Here is a 20,138-nt window from a genome sequence, read left to right as displayed (position 1 = left end):
TTGTTATTCATATTTGATTTGCCTGTAAGCATAGAGCCACAGCAGAAATTAATCTTGGATTACTTCTATATTGACAGTATTAACTACATAGTCTTAATTATGTGTGACAGGTGGTGAGCTTAGTGCTTGAGCAGTTGCTGCACTATTATATGGCATTTTTTATCCTGTCTTTCCATATCAGTCTCACCTTGTGAGAATTAAATGCCATTCTGTAAATCAGTCTTGAAAGACACATGAAAAGCAAGAAAACTTTCAGGTTTAATGTGCTTTCAGAAATGAGCAACTCCACAAAATTACTTGATTTTGCTACAGTCTTTCTTTTTACAAGTTTTAGAAGAACAATTTTATGAAATGGACTTGTAACAATGAAGAACAATAAAATCTAAACCCTACAAAACAAAAACTTGGGACTGGAGTAAACTAGCATAATTCTGCTGAAACCTGTGGGGCTAGTCTGGTTGTGTCAACTAAACATCCAACCTCAGCTGGACCTTGAGTTTGAGAGAAATGTATCACATTTTAAGGCTACTTTCCTTTTTCTATTTTAATAAAGTGAAATATATGACTGTACAGAATTCTCTAGAAGGGAAAGGATTGCTTATTATGATCTTATGATCTGATTTCCTTGGAAACACGAAATACTTCACTATTCAAAGTGTTTTCCTGTGCAGGATTTTAAATACTGAAATCTGCCTGGTGATACCTTACAAGCATAACAATAGGGAAAAGAAGCATCTACCACAGTTTGTTTGGGGTGCACTCCAATGAAGGAGAGACTCTCAGGTGGGCTGTTGTTGACTCTGTTTAAGGGAGAATGCTGCAGCCATTAGTTGTTCTCCATCTCATAAGCCTGTTGGGAAACCTTTTTCTTCAGGTGCATCATCCCTGCAAGAATCTTAATTGATTTAATTTTAAGTTAAAATCACAGAACTTTATATTCAACTTTTAGAATTTCCATGCTCAAATAAACAGAGAGAAAAAAGTGGTATCAGGGCACCCACAACAGACTTTTTCTGTCATGTTCTTTCCCTGAAGAAGTCAAGATAAGCATATTTCGTATTTGGGACTGTGGGATATTAAGAGGCATCTGTTGACTTCGTCTTCAAGGAGTTTGAATGGAACTGCAATGGAAATGTCACTTCTAATACAGTGTTACACACTGTCAAATCCAGCCTTAGGCTTTCTACATGCCCTGAATTTTCATGTAGTTATGAACACAGTCATGTGCAAATGTGGGCTGGAACTGTGCTGGGCACATACTGGCTGCTTCTGTCTATCAGAAGAATAAAGACTTTAAAGTGTAAAAATAAATGTTAATAACAGAAGTAAAGAAGAAACACACAGCAAAGCTAAGTGCACACTATTATCTAGGAGAAATAACCAAGTGGCATTTTCAGCCACTGCAGTTAGGAGCTATTAGTTCAATTAGAAAGCCCAGATAAAGTCATACTGCCACAGTTTATGTTGGAGGGACATGCGTGCTGATTTAAAGCTGAGGGCAGTCAAAGGGAGACCAAGCAGGAAACTACAATCTATTTCTTGAGAGGTCTTCGGTTCAGCTGGTCTTCACCCCTGAGTCTTCACCAGAGTCTTCCTCTGAAGAAGGCAGGCAAAAGCAGTCCCAGCTTTCCCTCTGCTAGGTAGCCAGCAGCAGTCAAAGCCAGAGCTGGAGCACAGTGAAGGCAGACCCTTCTGCCAAGCACCAAGTCCAGAAGGAGATGCAAGAGAAAGACAGGCACAGCTGGCCTCTGCATGAGGCAAGGGAGCCTGCCTGGCTTCTCCCTCTATCAACTTGAGTTATTTAGGCTCCTGGCCTCCATGAAATGCATTACCAGCCTCCCAGTCCCCACCACACTGGGACCCAATGAAAGGACAGGAAAGACCACACATCATATGGATGAAATATTCAGATAAAGGAAACAGTTCACAAAATTTAAAAGAAAAAACAAACCCAAAACCTGATCCCATTTAATTTAGGCTTAATCGTTCTTACCCCACTACTGAGGACACAGCCTCAAGCCAAGCTATACTCTGCTCCACGGTGTTTGGGTTTGTGTGCTGCTCTTGCAACCCCCAGATGAAGAAGCACGTGTGGGTGGCTACACTTCTTGCTGGCTTGCTTGACTGCCTAAATCATCTGAGAACAGAAACTCTTTCTGATACAAGGCTTTTAAACATTCCCTATAAAACCCTTCACTGTTTCTTACTTTCAGGAAGCAGATAATTAGACAGAAGGTAAAAAATCCTAGTTGGTGCATCGTTCCTTTGATCTGCTAACAGTAAGAAATCTTCCAGAAACTGGTAAGAACAATGCTGAAAAAGCCCTACCTAATCCTCAATCTGGTTCTAGCACAGACCCTGCTAATACTGGAATCTGAGTGCTCAGAAATATCTCTGGTTTGAGCTGGTCGGTCTCACAGGCTGAGACTAAGGCCGTGTGATAGCATAAAATTCTGACAAATGCATTCAGAAAGCTGGGACTGTTGTAGATTCATAAGGACAACTGTAACATAAGTCATTAATACTGTCTCAAGACCCTTACATTCTGAATATGTAGAGATGTACCTAAAGTATACCAGACAAGACTGCAGGCAGACATTATTTGCTGGACAATTCTACTTTTTAGGCTGCTTCACCCTTTGGCCTCTGTTACTGGAAAAAGTGAGCGACTGCGTCAGAGTTTCTCAGTCTGTGTTGAGAATGATGATATCTCATGGGATATCAGATGGTGGTCCACAAAAATAGTGAAAATAGAAAAAAAAATATTAATGCATGAAGACAGGATACAGAGTCCCAGATTCAAAGATCACATATTTCATCATTTACTAACAATTTTACAATACACTTAAGTTGTGTTTCCCTATCTGTTGAGCATAGTTCTTTTTTTAATCATTACTTCTTCCAACCACTAGACTGCATTTATATACAGTCAGGATTCTTCACAGAAAGGTCATCCAGGCCTGGCACTTTTGTAAATTGTACATGGGAAGTACAATTACATTTAGAAGAGTCTAGTAAATTGTACTTTAGAAGATTGCCATTTTTGGGCCTAGATCCTCACATTTCCAAATTACGTAGGCGAGTTTGGCTATACAGCAAATGGAAAATCCAGTTCTTTAAAGAAATTTAAGTGTCCATCAGAAAGAAAATGATCCTTATTCTGTTATAGGACAAAGTAGAAAGAATGTAAGAGACATTGCCAGTGTTTAGGAAACAGACTCCTGTTGATGGAGTAGAAAATGAACATGCGGTCTTCCATTGCCAACAACAAAAAAAAAAAAAAGGAACTGCTGAAAGTTCAGTACTTTACACATTTTAAAGCCTTTGCTTCTTTCCCTCTCCCTGCCTTTTCCTCCCCAGGAGCCAACTCTTTTAATTTTACTGCAACATTCCTTAGGAAAATGTCTTGTTTAGACTCTCTGCAGTTTTACACTTGTCCTCTGAGTGGGTGTTATTTGCATGGCACTACTCAAAGGCGGCCTGCGATATTGCTGGCACTGAGAGATATAGCATACTATTGGGTATTGCTTAGCTTTCCAGAACAAATATCTGCTTCAGCAGAAACCACTTTATAGGCCTTAGCTTTTATATTTTCTACTTACATTTTTTGTGCATAACAAATTTCAAAACAAAGAATGAAAAAAATCACCACCAGACAAGAGTGTGCCCATTTAAAGGCTAAAGGTTCTGCTCAGACACAGAAAAAAAATAATTATCAACTTGTCTGTCAGGAGAAGAAAGATGTCACAACCTTTGAAATTGCATTCCAGTTTGCATTTCCTTTCTATGCTTGTTTGAAGCAGATGCTACATTTTGGCAGGAAACAAAGAGCAAAAGCTTCCTGCAAAGATAAACCTCATGACTCAATCTATATAAACTAAATCTCTCTGAGTTTAACATTACCCTTTAGAAAAACCTGATTGAATGCTCCAGGGTGAGCAGAAGACGGATGCTGCATAAGCTCCTGCACATTGCCAATCACTCCCTTGCTGGTCCTCACGCATCTGACTCCTCTGTCCCATTGGGTTCGTGACTTCCATGGGGACTCCAACACAACCACCAGGCTAAGCACACCCAGGCACAGGGGTGCAGCTTCTGTGGATGACAGCAGGACTGCACCCACCTATACCACAGCAGGACTTTCCCCTACTGCATCTGGAACCAGTTTGGGCCGCTGCCAGCAGAATGTCATCTCCTGCTACAGGTGATACAGAAGGAGACATTTTGCTTTTCAGGTCTCAAAAATATGCCCAAATTAGATTGCATTTGCAGTGCTGGGAGGGTTCCCTGCTCTGCTAAACACTCAGCACCACATGCACCCAAGGAAAAAATGTTTACCTGGTGTGGCCACGGTTAACCTTTTTTCCTTGCTGAGACGGTGCCCATGGATGAATTCACTCATGGAAGGGGGGCCCCTCAGAAGATATGATTCTGTGGAGGCAGGATGAGGGGGGGCTCTTAATAATTTCTGGAGGTAGGTCCCTGAAGTCCTGGGATGGCTCTGATCACAAAGGGAAGGTGAGAATAGTCTTGCAGGAGATCCAAGAAAAATACATATGGAAACAAAAGAGTTTTACTTTAATTACCTTTCAAAGCCTCATGAATGACAACATCATGTTAATGTGCTTAACAGGTAAAAATCAACTAGCGTTGCCACCCCATGTCATTTCCACAGCAGGGCACCTTGCCTGCATTGGAAATCCTGGTGCGTATTAGGGGAGGAGGAAATGAGGCTGAGTTATATCCCAGCATCCTGGAGTCAACATGTACAAGGCTCCCTGAATGTGCTCTTGTTTTTGCATTGTGACTAGAGCATATAAGAAAAGGGAATGGTTATGTAGGACTTCTCTAACAGAGAGTCCCCTTCACCTTCAGAACTGTGGAGGTCCCCACATCTATAGAGCTTTGGCAGGGCAGTCACAAGACAAGATGAGAACTCACTGCTTGAACAGCAAAATATTTGCATCAGGTTATGAATGGCAGCCATCCCCCTTCAAAAAGTTGCTTGCTCCCATGTAGAAAAACTGATCTGAGTGAACACATCCCATATTCTTTTCACACTGATGAAGAAAAAGTGAGCATCAGCGCTTAACAGATAGATGTAGATTTGTTTGTGTTAAGCACTGAAATGCTCGTAGAGCACAACCCTTTTTTTATTTCAGATGCTCGTTATGGAAAACCTTAAGGAAAACTTAAGGAAAACGTCATAAAGAAAATACATTCACACTGATATTAAAGACATACAAGATGCACTGAGACACTGACAGAATATAGTTCAAAACACTGCATTAAGGAGGAGGAAATAACAGTGAGTAGGTGGATCAGAACCACATGTTGCCAGGCTTTGAATTTCTTATTCATATCCTCCCCACCTCCTCCCCAGTCGAAGTACGGAGGAAAAAAAAATTAAAAAAAAAAGAAAATAATTATAATGTTTACAATTCAGTGAACAACTTTAATTAAAGTCTGGCCACTGCACTGTACTGTAAAGATCACTGCATGCATACCTTTTCCTCTGAGTGCCACTGCTGACCAGTAAGTTTGGTTGCTGTGGGCCCTGACTATGCAGGAGGAAAGTGTCTATGCTTGGCACGGTGGCTGATGCCTCCTCACTTACTTTAGGGCTGCCGATCTTGCTCTTTCCAAGCTTGCCTTTGCTGCGTCTGGACTGCTCATGGTCGAACTCTAAATCCTCCAGTCGCTGGGTAAGGGCAAGTTTTTGCTGGATAGCCATGCGCAACAGAGAGTTCAGGGTCTTCTTCTCATCCTCCGCAGCTGCAAGCTGCCTCTGCATCTCATCCAGCTGTGTGACGTACTCATCACACCTGGGAAAACAAACAAGGCAGAAATCTGGGGAATTGATCCAAGAACCAACCCTACTGGTGATCACATTCCTGGGCTGCAGTTACAGGGGCAGATTCAGGTCCAAGTTTTTGCCAAACATAATCCTGAAAGCAGACAGCCTGAATTCTTCCTTTCCCACTTTGAATAGATTTGGACTTGGATCTGAATGCCAACATTTCCTATTCAGCAGGAGAACCTGTATCTATAATATCAGATTAGTCTGTGTCAAAGTAATAGGCTTCTAATGCAGATGAGCAATCAGAGAGGGGTGTGGGATTATCTCCAGGCTAGACCACAAATAGCAATTCTGGGTGCTGGTTCTGCTAGTAACTCACCATGGATAAGGATGTCTACTAATTGATAAGACTATCTGCCATTAGACAGTAATATCCACTTCAGCAAAACATTACAAAAAATGATGATGAAAAAGACTGCAAGTACTCGGAACACCTGAACCATCAGATTTTGTGAAATGAGAATCCCTCAGTTGTTTGCCATTGTTAACTGAATAAAGAGGTACCATTCCAGAAACTCCACACCTGGAAGTTATTTCACATTTACTGTTAATTAATTGTTACATCTCTTGGAGGTGTGCTCAGGTATTCATTGCTACAGTTACCTGCTCCTTCTTAACCCTCAACCTCTTCTATCTGCAAGAAGAATTGTATCTTTCTCACTTGCTTTAGATCTCTCAGATTTTGAAATAAAACCCCCTTTCTCATGATTTTGTTAGCATTTAAGACTGAATTCAGTTTAGTTCTGCTTTAAACAATGATTTCTACAGTGAGCAGGAAGAGCAAGGCGTTTCAGAATGGCCTTTATCACTTAAATGGAATAGCTTCAGTTTGTTAACAACAGACCATTTATTCAGTAAGAACCAAGAGTGATAAATGCATACCGGTAGTGTATGATTCGCAGATCGCAGTACTGTCTGACCATTGGACATTTATGGCAACATCCAAGACTTTTTCATGTTAAATGATGCAGCTTTCACCAAATCTCTTCCCCATCTGAATAAATCTATATAGCTTTGCTGTGTAATTACAGCAGGGTAATTGATGAGGATTTAACTTTACCAATATCACTCACAGAAAACAAGCATAGAAAATAATTTTAGTTTTCCTTCTTATAATATGTGATGCAATAAACTGTCAAATTATTGCAAACTGAGGGATGAAACTAATTTCTCCAAAACTAACTTTCTCTTTGGGAAACAGAAATACTTGAAAATTCATAGTTATTCTTCACACATGAACACTCACATATATATATTGCACTCTCCTTTTGAGTAATTCAGGTGCTGGAAGAAAAATTACGAAGTCAGACATAGTTTCATGTACAGTTTCAGTATTATCATTCTTCTGCAGGACCTTAATAAGCATGACTGTCTATTCAAGCCTTGAGGAAGAGCGATATTTCTGAAACACTGGTTGGCTTAAAGCCAACTTGCACACCTATTTCTGCTCCAAGCCATGAGATGTCTATTGATGCTTTAGCCAGTTTCTTTGACAGAGACATTAGAATGACATCAGCATTCTGGAGATTAAATTAAATTAATTTGAAATAGGAATTAGTATAATGCCTGTGTTATGAGAGTTTTAAAGACTCATTCTTGCAACCAGATGGATCCTGTATCCAACTCTTATTCTCTGCTGCTTTCTAGGAGACATCTTTTTTTTCCAAATACATTTTCTGTTAGAAATTTTAAACAGTAACACCTGCAGCAACACCTGTAGCACAGTGCTGCCAGGAATGAACAGACTTGCTTCAGTATGCCAGTAAGAAAATTCTGGTTTTGGAAAAAGACTGGGTTTCCTCAGGCCCCAGGATGTGTTCTTGCTATTTAGGCAACTGCTTTGTAAAACAGTGTAACTGAGCACTTAAGAGACATAAGCTCCATGAAGGTGGGTATTACTAAAGCAGACTTAGACAAAACTGCTTTTCGCTACCTGCTACAAACTATAACAAAGCTGGCCCTAGGAACGTGGATATACTACACGCTGTTAGCTGGCCTTATACTTGAGACAAGAACAAATCTTGTTAATACATTTTCCTACTGTTCTGGTTAATTATATGCCCTTCCTAGAAGCCTCCCCATAACTGCTAACCCACATTTTCGGCAGTTCACTGCAGTGTTTTGTGGTTCCAGTCATCTGACCTCCACCATGACTCGAAGTTTCCCATTAATTTTCACAAACACATGGTCCATTGTCTCTGTGTTTTGTTGCTCAAGCATGGTGATTTTTTTGTTGAGAAATAGTGTTCAGAAAGGTTAAACCTAAATCGGTTAAGTAAACGCCATAATTAACTTCAGAAACTGCTGAATTAGCAGCCTCAGATCTCCTTGAATCTGCAGCAGTGAAGGTTATTCCATGTAGTGGGAGGCAGCTACTGCTTGCAGCCACGGCATTTCCCTTCACTGAAATATTCCCTGCTACATGCAAGTGTGGGATTAAGAGAGAAGTGTTGCCGATTAAAAAAGAAAAATGCATTACACTCACCCAAATTGCCTTTTGCCTACACATTTTACAAATGTTTGTGAAGTCTCACAGTATGCCAAAGAAGAAAAAGGTTAAGAGCTCCTAAGAGAGATAACCTGACACAGCACAAACCGTTGTGGACTGAGCAGGGCTCCAGGATGCATCAGGGTTCCACGAGGGTCTCTCAGAAGTACTCACACAGTAGTGAATAACGGAAGTTAGGTTATGTCCTGCTGAGTCAGCTCTTTCCAAATTTGTCTCTTGCCCCAGGACAGGTGTAAGCTGCCAGTAACTATTAAATAAACAGCACCCTTATCTTGCTGTCTGCTGGTCTACTTAATGCCAGAGCAAAAGTCAAGATTTCATCTCTTTCTCATTTCTCTTGTCTCAGTAAGGAAGCAGATAGACAGACAAGCCCACTTATTTTGTATTAACTGATCAATAAGCTTATATAGGAGTTTAAGGGAATTCTAGTTCCATCTGTCTCTCTCATCTAGGAAGGCAAACCAAATACCGAGTCAGGTTTATGCATAATTTAGGTAACATAAATCATAGCAGATCTTGAGCTAAAACCCAGTCATGCTGACAGTGACAGGCTCCTGCTCTAGCCATATAAACATAATTCTCTTCTGCTCATAAACGTTTTCTCATCTAGGATAGATCCAGGACCTGTCTGCACTTCCTAGTCCATCTCTTCAGTACACGTTTTTCATTAAATATTAATCATAAGAAAACGTTTTGATGGACGGCGAATAAAATCAATGCATGCAGCGTCAGGACTTTGGCAATATCACTAGTAATATTTCCTCTCTCCTTTTGAGTATCTCTGTTGAGGCTGGGAAAGCAAGCAAGTAGATGGACTCAGTGAAATTAGCTGCCTGAATCCCTTTAGGATCCTGCTTCAAAAGTATGTTCTCTCCTTTAGCACAAGACTTCCCTTCTTTTCCCGGGCAACTCCTATTCTAGACTGGAAAACTAATGTTTTAAAGAATTTATTTTTCATTTGCCCTCTAGATGAGTGCTGGCCACCTGTCTCACTGCCTGACACTCTCACAGCTCCTGCCGTGGGTCAGCAGCTCAGGGTTGGAGTGAGGGGCAATGACAGGCCGAACAGAAAAGGCTCTCACCATTTTTTTAGTTTTTCTGGTAGTTTACCAGTTTTTTACCAGCTTTTCTGGTTGTTTATTACTACCAGAAGCAGCCCAGGGCAAAACAAGCAGGCTAAAGGCAGGAGCTGCAAATCTGATGGGCAGCACATGGCCCTGGCATCAAACAGGAACTTCAAATCTGCTCTGCCAACACCATGCATCCCACAGGAAAGGTTTTATATGCTGCTGCTTTCTTTTTTAAGAGAGATCTTTGGGGAAAAGGGAGCTTGAACTGTATTGAGGACATATTCTTGACAGGTCTGTAGTAAATTCAGAAAGGAATCATAAGGCTAATGAATAGGTAAGAAAAAAGCTGTAGAGATCAGAACCACAGAGATTTTGGATTGGGAAAAAAAAATAGTCCCAGAAGGAAAAAGAGCAAAAGTAGAGATGCAAGCAGAATGGATGGACTTTTGAGTGGAAGGAGAGAAGAACTGAAGAAAGAGCTTAAGGATTGGAAAGATACACAAATGTAAGGGGAAAACACAGAAAAAGGATGGCTCCTGCTTTCTGTATAGGGGAGATTTGGAGAAAAGTGTTTTTGCTGTTCAGTCCAGAAACAGGTGTGCTGTGTTGTCCTTATAACATGGCATGACCTTTATCTGGTGCATTTGAGGAACAAACTGTGCAGTTCAGCACCAGAATGAACAACCATTTGGGGACCAAATGAACAGAAAAGAATGGTTTATGAAAGAGAAAGCATATTGCTCTATCAAACAGTACATGAAATAATTTTCAGGTCTATAATATAGCTCTACTATCAGCAGAATGTTCTCCCTACAGTACAAATTCAGGAGTAAGTACCATGTGATGCAGGATAACCATGGAAACCATTGTTTTATTCAACAGAAGACTAAGCAATTGCTTTTTTATGCTGAAGGTTGCTATTGCACCTAATGTTACTGCATGGAGAATCTTACAGTCTTGTATTTTCAAACAGATTTCTCTTCAACAGACATCTAGAGTATATCAGCTCTCTGTCGTTTAAATAACTGCTGTTCCAAATGGACTATTCAGAATGAGTCAATGATTTGAACATTTAGGAAGACTGATTTAATTATAAAGGCCATTATATTCCAGGGAAGGAAGGAAAAGGAATATTTTACAACAGAAAAATCAATAGGAGCACACTGATGCACAAGACCTTGCAGTGAATGACTTTTTATAACTGTGCTCAGGTAATACTAGGCAAAACTTATGACCTCAAGGGCAGAAATACATTCCATAGTCCATGTACTGACTTTTTAATCACTACAGAATGGAGTTTACCAACAACAGTAGATGCTTCAGGTGGGTGTGATGATGCATCTCACCCCCTTCTCTGGGCTCCTCTACGATCTCAGGAATCCCCATTGGGCCTTGGCATTTGAGTAATGAGTTGGGCAGTTAAGCACCCCTTCACCGTACCAGCAATTCTTGAATGACTAAGTGGGGAATGGTTCTACCTGTACCAGGAACTCCTGTTGCCTGGCAAAGGTGAAAACAAAAATGATGATCAGTCACCCTCTGACAGCCCTGGGACATTCATGACCTAAATTGTAGCCTGAGTGAAATGGTACCATAGTCACTGAAAAATGACCAACTCAGATTACGTCCAGGATGGAATTTTACAGATGACTGAAATCAATCATCTCCAACTCTATAAACAGTGGTCTTAAGTGAGACCCTTTGAGTTCTCCTGGACCGCAGCAGGCTGCGATCAGTATCTCTCTCTGAGGGGAGAGCTCACAAACTGCCAAGTTTGCAATACTAAGGGGACCATCACCGAAAGCTGACGACAGAGCCTGGGCTGATACCCCTGCTCCTCAGGGCTCAACCCTTCGCCTGTTGAGAAATGCAGAGGCATTCAGCATGAATATTTCACTAAACTTGAGGGGAACTTTTAATAGGTATACAACTTTGTACATTTGTACATATATAGCTATACACCTGCCCCTTTGTGTGCTTGTGTATGTGTGAATTGATTTAGATACCTCATAACCAGTACAGTATAAGTGTTATTATTTCAGATCCATAATTAAATCAGTTACATTTGCAGTGAATCCTGTTGATTCACTTTGTAAATGTTAATTGATGAGTAAGTGCTGCTAAAATCTTGTGATCAACCTTAAACTGTGAAGAAACCTTCATTCTCTACATACATATATCTCTATATATGTTGTCCTAAGTCTGAGACTAGGATTGGACCCAGCTGCTCTGAGCTCTATCAAGAGTTTAGAAAGCAAAGGGGTCCACTCTGAACCTTGTGACTCAATGGGAGGGTCTCCCTTGCTCTTTTACGTCTTTGGTCCCTGTGTAAACCATTGCAGCACAATTCTAACTTGATTTTAATTTGATTTTTCTTTTTGTGTATCATCCATATAATAATTGACCATTGTCATCAAACTTTGAAGTTGCACTCCCACAAATTCGTATTAAAACTATTTCCGTTAATACCTTTGATGGTAATTCTTTAAGCGACCCTAAACCACTCATTTGCGACAGCGGGGTTTATCTCTACTAACGTTAGACATTTACAAAGAGGAAATCTGTAACTCAGCAAGGCACACTGATTCCCTTTATAGTTCATAGAAGAAAACAGAAGCTTCATTGCATCCTACACACAAGACATCTAGAAAAGATACCTAGATGAATGTCCTTACTTAAGCCTAATTCTCAAAGACAAGATGCTGCTGTCTCCCACCAGCTTTAGGACATGCCTTAAACTCAGCCCAAGTGTGCACTCAGGATGCCCAAATAGGATAAGGAGCATTCAATACACCAACAACGTAGCATTCCCTTTAAGTAACAACTTCTAAATCTTTGCAAACTGCTTTTACCTTGTAGGTTCATGATTTATGCTCCACACAAGACCCTTGTTTGCTTTATGCTCATGATGCCACTCCTCTCCTCTGGAGTTAGTAGCCTTCCAGATAGTCTTATAGAGTTAGTACATTCATGCATCTCCTAGAGGAATTAGCTTGCAAGTAAAGTTCAACACATGAATTTCTAATACACACACACAACTTTCCTTTCTTGAAGAAAGTGTTTAGATACCAATGAAATCAATGGAGCTACCTTGGTTCACACCACCTGCTGAGTTGGTTCTTCATTTCCATTATGGCACTACATGTACTCTTCTGACGATGAACCTATGATGAATTTGTACACAGCACCAAGGTTATGGCCTGTAAATGTCCCTTCTCGTTCCTTCCCACCTCTCCCAGCTACTGCTGCCACTGTCATTAAGCAACAAAGGGCATTAGAAGCCTGGAAGAGGTTAAGATGGCACCTATATACTGCAGGGAGCACTAGGCAGACTTTGGCATGAAGCACAAAGTCATCTTTTTACTTATAGACTCAAGCACAAGCAAGAAATCTGCATTGTGTTTGACCATAAGGGGTGGTGGGTGGTGGAAAGCCTTGATATAACAGAATAATTTCCTGAGGATACTAATTTCCTTGCATATTTGGGATTTAAGAATTTATTGATGAAAGTGTTGGATCTTTAAAGAAATTATTTTTAGATAATCTTTTAAAACACAGCTAAACCCAAAAGCTCTTCTGAAGAAGGTGTGGGTGAAGGAAAGATGAGAGATGATTAATTACTGTTCTGCCAGGAGGAACTATGTTAGAGAAGATAAGTGAAACTTTTATCCTGTGAAGGAGAAGATAATAAATTGAATCTCACAGTGGGAGAAAATAAGAACTCATGTTGGAATGGGAAATTGCAATGGCCTCACAATTATTAGTGCTGGATTACAGCATGAGCTGGTTGATGAAATAGATTTTACTAGTGGTAAGTAATAAATCTCACAATAATGAAAACATGGGATTCCGAAGATCATCATTAACCATGTGATAGCTTTACATGACAGAATCTCTGCGTACTTCTGAATGCAAAGATCAGTCACATAAATCTACTTTTTGATTTCCACTTTAAAAAGTCCTATAAATGCAAATACACTGCAGGCATACATTGGCATTTATACTTTGCTCAAGGTTGTATTGACATTGCTATTTTCCAGCTTTATTTTCCAAGACATGCATCTCAGTAGCACTTGAAAGCTTGCGGGTTTTGCACAGTGTGCACTCTAAGACTTGTTCACCTTCATCCAGCAAACCTCCGACCTTGCAGAAAATAATTTCTGTCTCTCCTCCTAAACACCCAACATACAGGGCTAAGTCTGTTCTCACTTTGCACACACATGTTCACTTTCACAGTGCTGAGCCAGACGGTGACACCATTTCCCCTACCTGGTTGCAAACATTGCTCTCAAGGATGAGAAAGTGGCTGCGTCTTCCTTCAAAGCCTTTAATTCATTCCGTAGTTTGGTCATGGTTTCAGTTACCATTGCTTTTTCATTTTCGTATTTATTCTTCAAATTGGCTAGTGCCACTTCAGCTGTCTGAAAAGACACAAAAGGACATATACTTATGAGACAGATATCTGAAAACAGCTAAGATGCCCTGTTTTATTTTAATTTTGATTTCCTCTTCATTCACACAGTAAAAGAAGTTAGATCTGAGCTTCATCACACTGCACCCTTGAATATCTGCTTTTAAGTTGTACTCCATGAAACCAGGAAAAGGGGTAAGCACTTCAAAGGACAAAGCCAATTTCAATGCACTGGCAGCAAGTTGACGCCTTAAATGTCTCTTCAAAACTGTGCAGCTGTGTTGAGGACTCAGGCAAGTAAATTACTACAGCTTAAGGAGCTGCTACCACGTTGTTTGAGCTGCAGTAAACAACCAGGTGTGCCCGCTCACCACACTGGAAGGAGGCCACACGGCACGTGAGACTCGGCCTCTGTAGCCAAGGTGTGAACTAAGGTGTTTGGGCTCATGCTCCCTGCCAACTGAGGTTTTCCTCGGGCCAGGTGACTGCCAGGACTTGACAGCTTGCTTTGATGTCTGAGCACTGGCAATGCCTACTGTTGTGCAAACCGGCATTATTTTGGCAGTTTCAACCACTACAAAAAAAACCAAAACAAAGAAACAATTAAAAAAAACCCCTACAACAGCAACAAAAACAAAAGAAGTGGAAATTATAATTTTCCCTTAAGAGGAAAGCAGTGCTTTGTAGTCATCCTATTCATTAATTTTTTCTGCTCCCTCTTGTCTTTTTTCAATTTCATCCAGTAAATTTACTACCCTACTACTTTTAATAGTTACATTTGTCTTATTTTTGCAAGATTTGAGCTTTTTGTAGTATCATTTTGAAGTTATTCAAAATACACAGTTTTGTAGAGGCTTTATGCCTACTGCTGCTATGATACGTTTATAATTATTGCCATTGAATGAGGTGAAGAAAAAATGATTCCTTTTACATTTACTCAGTGGGGGTTATGGGTGTTTTTTTACTTCATTTAGTGCTTAAAAAGTTGCAGCATTTCATACAGGCAATCAATTTCCCCTCTTGATCTTGTGGGTTCTTGAGCCACCACCAAGGGAGAGAAGTGTCGAAGAACATCAGTTTAAAGCGACCAGCAAGGGGATGTGACACAAGGTGGTAATGGCCAAACAGTTGGAAACCTATTTTAAACTCAGTTTTCTGAAACTCAGTATGTTTCCCACTAACAATGTCTCTTAACAAAGTGCATATTAGCATCTCCTACTAAAATACAACTCTGTTTATTTGGGTCTGGTAACAGCAAGTTAGAAATGGAAGTGTTAAAATAATTCAATATTTTTTTCATATTGCATATTTACCAATAATGTTTTCTCTGCTTTCACACTAGTTTACATTGAGGGAAAAGATTTTAAAAAATCACTAGTAACTACCCGTCATTTTAAATAGATGGCTTTTTCCATGCCAAATGTGAAAGCATCAGCAATACATGTTAAAAAAATCAACCCCTTAGGGATATATTCAAATAAATGCAGCTTTTCTCAACCTTGCTGACAAATGCTTTGGTATAATGTAGGATGGTAGACACCACCCTACACCTTGGCAAGCTAAAGCTGAAATCGTCAGCTTTCTATCTTTTCAGCTATGAGCAAAAATGTACACTCGTAAATTAACATGGAGACGAATTAACCGTGTTTAATAAAACTACATTTCTGCAGGGAAATCTAGGAAACAGTGCATGAAAGGACAAATTCATATTTAATAGATATGATTAAATCAGATTTATTTAAGAATTTTCAGGTGACTAATGAGGCAGAAGTGATTTATGAGAGCACAGGTAGACTCTATAGTGCAAACTGAGTTCTGCTTTGTCCCTAAGCCAGGAACTCTGATCTCTTTGCTTTGCAAGAGAAATACAGCCCCATGTCACTTAACCTATCGTACCTCATTTTCAAATACAGAATTCATGTAAAGATTTTCCTTTGTTTAGGAATGAAAATGACTTAAAGATATGTGCTACCTAATGCTAGACTTTTTTAAAAAAGCATGTTAAATTGTTTGAACAGTGGGATTACATATTCCGTGTCAACCCAACAATTTGCACATCAGTGAAACAGTGCACAATGATCAGACAGACATTTTAGTCTGGATGTCAGGATAAGTTAAATGGACGTGTAACACCACAGGATGAAAAATAACTTAGAAATATAATTTACTTGTTGAACAAAGGTAACAGAGGAAGGACTGTGTCAAATCTTCAAACCTTTTTTTTCTCCTTGTTAAGAGTTTTCCATATAATAATACATAGAAAACAAAGCATAAATTACAAAACCTATTGGAAATTCCCGGTGGCTCTCCATGCACCAAACAAGTTTTTGAACACACCCCTTTGCAGGCTGGTGAGGGTCTCCCCTCTCAAAGTCCCCTAAGCAAATAATGAATGAGCTCTACTGAAGAGGCAAATAAAACTAACAAAAATGTGTTTTTAATAAGTAAGAGAAGAAAGAAGGGGAAGCAAGCTATGAGAGCTGCTGTTGGAAACCTGCAGCCAGGGCCAGCAGAGCAGCAGGGCACCACGTTAGCATGAGGCAGTGTGCACCCAGGAGGTCCTTGTAAGAGCTGGTGGGCACCGGATGGTGCAGATGTTCAGGTTACCTACAGCTCATTGGTTTGGGACCTGGATGCTGACTGAAGCCAATTGCTGTCAGACTCCTCAGCTCAGAGGCTGCCATTTTACAGTGCAGCTAAGTCAATTTATATTGGTTAGCTGCTGCCAAACGATTAATTACCCAGCCTTTCCCCAACCCTACCCTATGCACACCTGGTGGTTTTCTTCTGTGCCTACTGGAACCAGTTTGGGGAGTTTGAAGAGTCAGAAAACTTGCCTGAAGTACCCTGAAGCCAGAATATGTAATGGATAGTGGGGCTGAGGGGAGAAAGGGAACTTGGACTCCATCTTTCAGAGGTACCTAGCTTCATCTTATTCTTCCTCCAGCACCAGCTACAGTCTAAATTTTTCTAGTCTCCAAAATCGTACCCGCTGAGCTCTATATGTGTGGTTGTGCCTGAAAACAGTTCTGTAGGATAATCTAGATTTTAAAGACCTAGGGCAAATGGTGCATTCAGAGAGTGCTCTGAAGGGAAGGATGGGGCAAATAAAAGTCTAAGCAGTAGGTACCAGAAGGAAGCAGGTGCCTAGGACTGGCTTTGTTTTTAACAGGTTTTTTTCTGAAGCATTTGTTTTTAAACTATGGGTAACTACAAAATTGTATTAGAGAAATTAAAGAACTTTGATCCATGTAAAAATACAGCTTCTGATCAACACACTTGGAAATGGGGAGCACAAGAAAAAAGGTGAAAACTCAGAAAAATGTGTGAATACTCTTCAGTGAAATAAATAATGCAGTAAGACAGGAGAGGGGCTAATGACACTCCTGTCAGACCAGTCATGCCAAGGAACTGGGCAAACAAACTACCCAGCTGCTCAGTGAGCCACCTGAAGGCATGGGATTAACAGCTTGCAGAGAACGTAGCATTTGCTGTGCAGAAGACATCACCTGGGGCTGACAGTGAGGCCAGGAGGGAGCACAGAGTTCCAGCACCTGGGCTTCTGTGGTGTGTGAAACAAGGAAAGCAAGGAAAAGAGATCTGGGGCACACAGAGCTGAGCACCCCCTACCCCAAAACCCAGTCATGGAGCTACACAGGCTGAGGTGAGCGCACACCTGAGCCCCAGCGCTCCAGGCTCTGCCAGAACATCCTTTCCAACCCTCTCTTTATATTTACAGAAGAGATGTTTGCCCAAATCCAGCTGCCTAGGGGTTGCCACCTTAATCCTGAAATCTATGATTTTCTCTATATATCCATATTCTATGATGACTCCGTATCCCATTTACTTTACATTAACAGTGTGAGCAGCACACCAAGTAAAAAAATAGTTGATGAAAGAATATTATGTCTTACAGTGGTATTTTTTAACACAAGAAAGCATTGTCTTTTTTACACAAGAAAGCACAAAGTCTGTTATTTTAGTGCACAAATTGTATGTGGTACTGGATCTTTTCATTCAGCCTCACTTTCCCAGCAGAAATTCTACCGTATTCTGTCTATATAATATCGGAGCATTTGTTTATAGATAAGGCACTGTATGTCTGGGGTTATGAAGTTATTTTTTCTGAAGAACTTTTATGGGTTTCTCCGTTATGGGAGGTAGAGACACCATAGTTACTGCCAATGCAGATGTGAAGGTCTTACTGACTCAACTCCTTCCCATCGAACCATCTACCTATGAGAACAACCAATCATTTTTCAATCAGAACTTTAGGATATTAAATTTCCCTCACAGGCAGCTTTGCTTTCTGTGTGTTATTAGAAATCAAAATCAAAACCATTATTGAACTGGTCCTAAAAGTTACTGTATCGTTAATTTGATATTACTTTACAATTTATGCTACTTGTTAATGTTAATGCTACTTGGGTTTGCTCCACAAGACTGGTGCTGACACAGTAATTATGGCTATGAATAAATGGATACATAAATCAAGATAAGGTAAGCAAGCAAGCTAGCAAGATATATGTGCCTTGCTATCCTGAGCAATCGATTTAATAATCCATTTTCGCAGGATTAGATTTGCAGCTTCTTACAGCAAATCTTGCTGTCTTGTTTGTGTTACAGAATTTTGTGTAGTCTGTTCGCAGCTCAGCCTAACACTAAAATGTTTATATAAAAATATTACTAAAGAAAACACAGATAGAATAAAAAGAAATATCAGATATTGTCAAATGCTTTGAACTAGGCAACAGCTTGTCAGGTTCAAGCAGAAACTTATTGTATGTTGCTAAAGAATTAAAAGGCGTAGCTGCACTGCTGGAGTGCCAGGTGCACTGCAGCAAGAGACAGAAACAGAGACACCTTCAGGGCTCTCCTGCAGTCGGACAAGTCATGGTGAAGAGAACTGGAAACAATTCAAGTTAGGAGGCAGAAATTCCATTTGCTCTTTTTCTCTCCCGATGAACCATTTGCCCCTGCATAATTAACAGTACGTCAGCACACTGCGCCCAAGTGTATCACCAGGAAAACTGTATGATTCTGGTTTTGATCTGATGTTGCAATGCCTCTGTGGTGGTCACTAAATAGCACACATGCTTCCCTGGTTAAGGGTGCGATTTCTCTGCTTAAGTGTAGCCCAAAATACCCGACCCAGGGACCTGCTGCTGGTCTTCACCCCTGGATCTGAATGGTGAGATGCTCTAGGAAGGCCAGGTCTTGCTATTTTTACAGTGCGTTTGTTGTGTTCACCTTGCTTTTCCGTATTACTCCAACCAAAAAAGCTTCACCTAAAGTGTCTCTGGAGTGCTAATAAATACAGATGTTCTGTAACAGTATTGCTACAAAGCACGATGAGATGTGATCTGGCCCATCAGGAGGCTGAGGATGGGCCAGGGCATCCAGCCCCCCGCCAGCTGCAAGCTTCCCTCACCAAGGGGCCTCCCTGCAGCTCTCCCCTGCTACCCTGGGCACCAGCATGGTCTCACTGTGCCACGTAAGGGATGAAAACGCATAGTTTCATATTAATGTCGCTTTATTAGGGCTCAGGGAAGGTGGGTTTAAAAAAAAAAAAAACCAGCAAAATTCTAGCTCTTGTGGTTGTGGAGCAAACGTGAAAAACTGAATTAGATGTCCTCTTTAGGCTCGTCTAAACTGAAACCCACAAAGGAAAAAAAAAATATTCCCAGCTTATTTCTGCTTAAAAGCATTATTTTGGAGCGGAAGAAGTCTGGGGAATGAATCTTGGCTCCTGTTTTTTGAACATGAGATGTGCTTTGGGTCCTGGGATATACCCATAGCTTCAGGCTGGCAGTACTGCTAGCGCATAATAAAACTCACCTCCCTCTCTGTAACTTTAAATTTCCTCTTCCCTTTTACGTTTTTTACACATATATATTAAAATACATATTTATTTTAAATACTTTATATATTATATATAAATATATATAATTATATATTTATATATAATTATGTCATTTAACTTGAAAGTTTGAGGATGTAGATATTTGGTTTGCATGAGCAGTATTGCAGGATTCTATATCCAGTTATACAGCTACCAATATCTACGTTGCTATCCAATAAATAGAAGTTTAGTTAATAGTGCCTCCTTACCCAGCAAAGCTATTTATCCATTTCAGTGAGCACACTTAAGGATGATGCTCTATTTCTGACAGCAATAAAAGAGTAAGACTGAGTTAGATTCTCTGGTAGTATCAAAAAATAAATGACAGCTCTATGCTAATGGAAAAAAATCTTTAATTTGGAATCTAAATTGATATACTTCAATTA

At 40.2% G+C, this 20,138-nt stretch overlaps 1 protein-coding gene across 5 annotated transcripts in view; it reads right to left on the bottom strand.

The window, feature by feature from the left end:
• Positions 1 to 20,138, bottom strand: part of BICD1 (BICD cargo adaptor 1) — a 188,192-nt gene that overhangs the window by 22,448 nt on the left and 145,606 nt on the right. For 2 of the 5 annotated variants that reach the window (XM_055712169.1, XM_055712165.1), the window contains exons 6-8: positions 13,709 to 13,860; positions 5,508 to 5,825; positions 4,339 to 4,529 (exon numbers count right to left, since the gene is read on the bottom strand). In XM_055712169.1, the coding sequence (XP_055568144.1) occupies positions 4,339 to 4,529; positions 5,508 to 5,825; positions 13,709 to 13,860 (661 nt within the window). Of the gene's footprint in view, positions 1 to 4,338; positions 4,530 to 5,507; positions 5,826 to 13,708; positions 13,861 to 20,138 lie in introns of those variants that run through there. The other 3 variants (XM_055712168.1, XM_055712166.1, XM_055712167.1) reach the window with 2 other exon arrangements.

The sequence above is a fragment of the Falco cherrug genome, chromosome 5 (assembly GCF_023634085.1).
Source record: "Falco cherrug isolate bFalChe1 chromosome 5, bFalChe1.pri, whole genome shotgun sequence".
Taxonomy (NCBI): Eukaryota; Metazoa; Chordata; class Aves; order Falconiformes; family Falconidae; genus Falco; species Falco cherrug.
Note: the sequence above shows the minus strand (reverse complement) of the source record. Positions and strands in the feature narration are given on the sequence as shown.